General features: G+C 36.3%; 2 protein-coding genes across 2 annotated transcripts; both read right to left on the bottom strand.

The window, feature by feature from the left end:
- Positions 1–639: 639 nt before the first annotated feature.
- mpc1 (mitochondrial pyruvate carrier 1) lies at positions 640–3,959 on the bottom strand. Its single transcript, XM_010777798.1, has 5 exons — positions 3,770–3,959; positions 2,542–2,545; positions 2,280–2,376; positions 1,660–1,792; positions 640–1,452 (listed from the first exon to the last, which is right to left on the bottom strand). Exons 1-5 carry the CDS (start codon positions 3,838–3,840, stop codon positions 1,428–1,430), a joined length of 330 nt encoding a protein of 109 aa, XP_010776100.1. The 5' UTR covers positions 3,841–3,959; the 3' UTR covers positions 640–1,427.
- A 632-nt stretch (positions 3,960–4,591) lies between these two features.
- LOC104951163 (N-acetyllactosaminide alpha-1,3-galactosyltransferase-like) lies at positions 4,592–6,137 on the bottom strand (the record flags this gene model as incomplete). The annotated part of the gene is made up of 3 exons (XM_010777799.1): positions 4,592–4,895; positions 5,121–5,198; positions 5,959–6,137. Coding segments are annotated over 3 exons (405 nt in total), but the record flags the coding sequence as incomplete, so codon positions are not given.
- Positions 6,138–6,584: the final 447 nt, after the last annotated feature.

Genomic DNA, 6,584 nt, shown 5'->3' on the forward strand with positions numbered 1-6,584 from the left:
GCTTTCAAACTTTTGGCCCTGATATTGCTTGGGGGGGCGGGGCTTACCAAAGAGTAGTTTGGCATCCTGAGTGACAGGCAATTGCTGAACTGAATCAAAATAATATTCAACCTGAAAAATTATTTCAAATATATATTTTTTTTTTTAATACAACATTGTATTTTTCAAAGTTCAGGATGAAAACTTGGACTTTCAAATACATTTTATTTTTTTGAATGATCAAAACTTATGACCCTGAAATAGCTCCATAAAAGTGCAGGATGTTTGACTAAATAGCCCTAAGTGGTTACAGGGTTAAAGGATTAGAATCGCTTTTTGACAACTGGTTTTGAAGATATTGATCAATTCCTTTTTTATTGAAATGCATAAATAACCATTCATTTCCTGTAATTTGATTGGTATCTTTTAACTTAGTTGAAAACAGTAGTTGTTTTATTCCAACATGGCATTAGGTTGCAGAGCAAAGTGTTGAGTGTAAATACACAGCCGTGTTCTCCTTGACATTTACCACGGTAGAATATCTGACTTTGAAGGACTCATTCCTGCAAATGAACATGACTTTAAAACAAAAACAATTATCAGATTAAAAACGTAATCACAAAGCTGAACTTTAAAAGAATAAATCACTCGCTTGCTTAATTGTGTTCAACTTGGTTAAAGCCAGTTTATTTGGACAACGCCAGAGATTCAAATGAATAATTAGGGAAAACTAATGTTTATTATACAATGACAATAAATTAATGTGAATGACATGAGAACAACACACAGTACATGTTTTGGTCAGCACTGACAGAAGCAGCTTTTCTTATTTATTACAGTGTAATAAAGCCATATCGGCTCCTCTTACACATTCTGTTTTCATTGTTCAGCTTAACATTTTACTCCAGAGTAAAACAAACAAAGAGCTTAGTTCTCTGTGTGTCCTCGGCATTTAAGTAAAGGTTAATGAATGAAAGTGCTTAGCAAAGTATAATGTGCCATGGTGTGGACACATTTGCACAAACTGACCTCAGGCTGAGTTCCCATTGACATATCATTATTTGTTCCATTAATAAGCCAGTTAGAAAGCAACACAAATATTATTGCTGATGACCTAAAACGAGTGTAACAGCCAGTGTGAAAGACAGCAAACTGTCAGACTGGTTAGCTAAGTGTACATTCACCCATATTATATTTTGTGTCATGATGAATTTAGCAAAAATGTAATTAAATCACAGCAGTTTACTCAAATTCTTGAAGGAAAGCAAATTCTTTTTTTCTGTCTGTGTAGTAAAAAGTGATTAAAACTTGTGAGGATGATCAATCTTGGTAACATCCGGTTTAAATGGCGAAAGTGGCACAGCTTCATTGAGATAAAATGTATATATTCAGTAGTTTTAATGTTCAGGTTATTTTGGCTGTTGAAGCAGTCGGGCGCCACTCTGCCATTAAGATCCCTTCTTCTTGTCCATGCTGCAATGAAAAAGAAACAGTCAGTGTGCTTACATTTCTCTTTTATCTCTTCACCTTAATGTCAAAGATTACTAAAGGATTTTGGACATATGTTTTTTTATCATTATCATATCATATCATAACAGAGAAAAATCTGAAAAAAGCGTTTCATGATACATGATCTGTTCCCAATGACAACAGGAAATCCCACCATAAATGATTGCTTACTTGTATTTAATGAGACGACTTCCCTGGATAAGCTGTGCAGACTCGTTGGTCAAATGGCAGGCGAACAGCAGCCAGTTACGTGGCTGCACCTTGTAGGCGAACCTCATGAAGAGCAGGGAATAGCAGGACAGAGCTGAGAGGAAGGAAAAAACACACAGGCAATGGATTATTTAAGTGTTTTCTTCTCTTAAATCACTGAGTGATTGGCACTGATTTGTTATAATCTATATACTTTTTGTATTTCTTTAACATACTTTATTACCATATCAAGTCTAAAATGTTCCTGCATCACAGCAGGTTCAATGCCACATCAATAAGGACAAGTATTTATTCTATTCCTATTTGTTTTAATATACTCCAATAAAGACCTGATGTTTTGTACAACACATTGACCAAGTGTTCAGTTCTTTTGAGGCCTTCTTGAATTCAGAATGTGAGGTATAAAAGAAGCAGTCAAATAAAATATCTTCTGTTACCTAAAGAGAGAAATTAGAGCTGTAGTTTACAATCGTTTAATTCTAAGAAACTTTGATAAAATGTTAAGCTGACACACCAAACCCTACCAAAGTTATCCATACACGGTTGTGTGCTCTTTATGTCTACATCTGGCTTTATCTTACCAAAGGTCATCCTGCCACTGATTATCTCAGGGCTCTTCTTCATATCTGTGATGGCGGCTATAGGAAGACCCCAGTTTGCTATTGGACCCCAGAAATGCTGTACAGATAAACACAAAGGGAGAAATATAGTTTTAAGCATATGTAGGTAGGAGACAAACAGAAAGCTTAAGCTAGACATAACCGAAGGGAATCACAGATAAGGTGAGACGCAGATAGAAATATACTGACAGCAATAAGACAAACAACAAGGATGAGTACTTACTGTGCTTTTGGACACGTTGTTTTTTTTCAGGGCCACATAGAAGAGAGAAGAACATAAATAAGATATGAGATAGGGGCCAAACAAGAGCTGCTGCCATGCAAAACAGAACATAGGTCAGTTTCAGGATAGATACATTCACAAAATATGACAAGCAAACTGCTACAATTTAAAAGCACGGCTTTGCAGGAAGTAAAAAATACTTATTTGTTCCAAAATGAATTAATAATGAGTGTGGTAACATTTAAGTATCTGGATGAAAACATTACAAATGCTTACAGTCCACTGTCTTCTACAGTATTCATAACACAAGCTAATCTGTGTTTTCTACACAACACGCCACCACAGAAAGCCTCCCCTACAACTACAGTGCATTTATATAACCTTCTAAATGTTTTACTAACTGTTAAAGACAAATCTCTTCAAAAAATAACCCCCGGGGGATAACCATCTTTATCTGTTACAAATGTCAACAAAGATGGCTACTTGCATCACTGTTACAATTTAGCCTTTACTCTACATTTAGCGCCAGGGCGACATGTACACATTATATAGTAGTGTTCTCTGCTTAGATGGGTTACGGTTATAGCAGGTTAGGGTTAAAAAGGATTAATCCCTTGGTAAAGCTCCCTGTAAGTATTAACAGCACAAAAAAGCCCCATATTAACTGGCTACAGCATTTAAAACGCTCACAATAACGCAGCATAACTATTCAATAATATAGTATATTAATTGGAATACTGACCAACTTTTGGTAGTGTAAGTACATTTTGATGCGTATTATACATTTTGAACTCCAGAGTATTCATACACTGCGGTATTGCTACTTTTACTAAGATATCTGAGTTCTTACTCCACCAATGTTGATGAAATACCGTAATTAGTTAGATACGCTTTAAAAAACAAGTTTATCCACAATCTTCTCTCAATGTATTGGCAACCTCACAAACTGGAGACACAATTTAATGAGAAAGTCGTATTAACGTTGAATAAAGAGGCAAGCAAATGTCCTTGAAAACTAGCAGACAACTGAGACAAACGATACCATTATAACACAATTAAATAAACACATTGTTGACAATTATCACTAGATTTTATGAAAACATATGGACAGAACACGGCAGTAAATCAACCCCTTGTTATACCCCTCGTATGTCACACGACAGCCACCGGAGCTAACGCTACTTTAGCATGAGAGCCAATAGAAAATATAACAGCTTAATTTACATACCTCATCAAATATTCCCTGAACTCCTTGCTCTTCAGGTGGTCGATAGCTTTCCGTGCAATAACCCCAGCCATGGTTTAACGTTGGTGTGGTGTGTTTAAACCGAGATGAGCACTGTTTCTCTGCTGAAGGGCGACTGAAAGCTCAACTCAGAGGACGACTAGTGCAATTTCCGACCACAACATTGGCGCTTTACGACACTGTGGCAATGACGCAGCGCTACCTCAGTCCACCATCATGGATGTATAATAAGAACCATAGACAGTTCACTTTTTTTTCAAGAAAATAAATATAGAAACATCAATGGAAGCTTCCATACATAACTTTAAAAATGCATGAGAATTACTGTTTCATTGAAACCAAAAACATAAAAAATAAATAAACATACAATATTTTTGGAAGCCTTAAAAGAGTGCAGACTACACAAAATACCTAAATATTTGAGAATATTTGCACACAAAAAACGTGTTTGCATTTTTCATCAATTTCCTCTTTGACTTTCTCTCTTCAGTAAGATTATTATTATTATTTTTGCAAAATAGGGGACAGATCCTTTTCCTTCTGCTTCTGGTTCAGGGTCATCTCTTTAATTTTTTTCTATGAAATGCAAAAAAACAAACATCCATTTCACTTATGACCAAGATGCCTTCATTCTTAGTAAGGAGCCAGTTCTCACCACTCCCTGTACAGGCGTACCCTCCAATCAACACAGGGGAATTATGACATTTAGCTGTAACAAAATCAGTCAAATGGAAATTACAGTAAGTTCCAAAGAATGAAGGACTGCTATAAATAACCTCCACCACAGACCACAAGGTACACCATCAAGATTACTTTAATTAATGTCTACAGAGAGATTAAAATCTGCTTATTTATTTCAGTAATTTATTCATACTGTTAAATATACAAAAAACTGAATATAAAAAGCAGCCCATACACTCAAACCACTTATATTATTCTTTAAATGTCAGTGACTTGACATCAATGTCCACCATTTGGCCGCACTTCTGCGTAGTTCTTGATCAACTGGGAAATCCTGACAACTCGAATGTCTTCTGGTATCCCATCGTAATCTGACCACAGGTACTCTGGAGACAGCACCTTGGTTGGTTTGTTGTACAGCAGGTACCTGCATGATAGAAAAACAGGCAACAGTAAATATGTCTATGTTGTATAATACATTAATCACAAATCTGTATTGATTTGTTCCACAAACACAAGCTTGTTTTAAACAAGAAATACTGGCTGTTAGAATAGATAGAAGTTGACAATATAAGCATGTTGGAAATGTGTCCTTTAAAATAAGAATGAACAGAAATGCACTTCAACTGAGGCAATCAATTGTGAAACTTACTTGTTGAGGTGACTTTCTTCCTGCCAGATAGCTTCAATCTTATTCTTGGCATCCTCCTCCGACTGCTTGTAACAGTATCTAATAAAACGAAAGAGATAGAAGTCATATACACTTTGCTAAAGTTAAAATTAATGTTGCATTATATTAGATTTTAATGGTCAAAATGTCAAGGAGACAGAGTTAATTGTTTCAGAAAAATATATTTTGTGTCTCCAATGCATGGTATGGCTCTTCTCAACGTGGTTTTCATTGAGAAAAGTTGTAGTTAGTCCAAGTAAGCTGAGCCAATACTGTAATGTGACATTAAAACAATGCAGACCATTCATTGGTCAGAGAAAAGTCACTAACATGTCGTCGGACTTACTGCACAACCTAGCGTTTTTAAATAGCTAGCACAACTGCACCACGCCTTTTTTACGAAATGTAAATTCTCCTCTGTTTGGTTACTGATGAACGCATTGTTTTTTTTTTACCATGGTGCACTTATCTGTTTTAGCTTATTTGTTTATATTTTTTAATAGCGAGTTAATTCCTTTTTATGTAATTTTAAGTCTTCTCTTTTACCTTTTGCATTTGATCTGAACTGTAACTTTGCTGCTGCAACACCCTCAATTCCCCCCACTTACCCACTAAAGAAATTCTGATTCTGATAAATCAAGTCGAGCTGAGCATTTTGTGCACAAGGGGGTGGAAACACTGCCTTTTTTAGAATAAATATAACCAGTTTTGAAAGGCTAAGATTTGTACCTGTCCACTGTGTCCAGGGTCTTATACTTTAAACTTATTTAGTAATAGCTAAATGGAAACATCTTAATCGCATGTTAATGGTTCTGGTTACCTGACTAGCTTGTACATGTCCTCCAGGTACCCCCCCCACACAGCCGCAGTGTAGTAGTAGTCTCCTTCATCAGCAGGAATGAAGGCCCTGGACTCTGGCCGGCGCTCATAAGGAAACCCGTCCCTCAATGTGTTCTGATAACATAAAATATGGACAAAACATGAGACAGGGAGGAGAGGCTATAGCTAATACTTGATGATGACTTGGTGAACAACAAATGTGGCGATGTTCTCTGTTTCATAACAGTATAACAAGTAGGGGAGAGTGGGGTAATTTGTGCCAAGGGGCAAGTAGTGCCACCCCTGTTATCTAGAAAACCATAGAAGAAGTTGGTCATGCGACCACATATTTTTGAAGAGGCATCCATTTCAATCATCCTGCAAAGAAGAGAGACACATGGCTTGAGAGGTAAGCACATTTAAGTTAAAAAAACATTTTTTTGCCCTCCAAAGTAAAATTTCTATGATCAAGGTTTTTTGATTGCTGTGTTTGAACAATTTAGAGAACTTTGAAAACAGTTCACACATGTTTTAGTGCTTTAGTAAGCTACACCATGAGTCTATACAGTTAGCATGATGCTAGCTCAAAACAGCTGGGGGATGCATTTTTTTCAAAATGGTGGGCTT

This window comes from Notothenia coriiceps, unplaced genomic scaffold, assembly GCF_000735185.1.
Source record: "Notothenia coriiceps isolate Sejong01 unplaced genomic scaffold, NC01 NC01_scaffold00018635, whole genome shotgun sequence".
NCBI classification, from domain to species: Eukaryota; Metazoa; Chordata; class Actinopteri; order Perciformes; family Nototheniidae; genus Notothenia; species Notothenia coriiceps.

Excerpts from the sequence above, each read along its gene's own strand:
- mpc1 (XM_010777798.1), bottom strand. The coding sequence starts at position 3,840 with ATGGCTGGGGTTATTGCACGGAAAGCTATCGACCACCTGAAGAGCAAG. Across the intron at positions 1,793-2,279 it reads CAGTGGCAGGATGACCTTTG|CTCTGTCCTGCTATTCCCTG; the intron begins GTAAGATAAAGC and ends CCTTCCTCTCAG. Across the intron at positions 1,453-1,659 it reads AGTCGTCTCATTAAATACAA|CATGGACAAGAAGAAGGGAT; the intron begins GTAAGCAATCAT and ends TTTTCATTGCAG.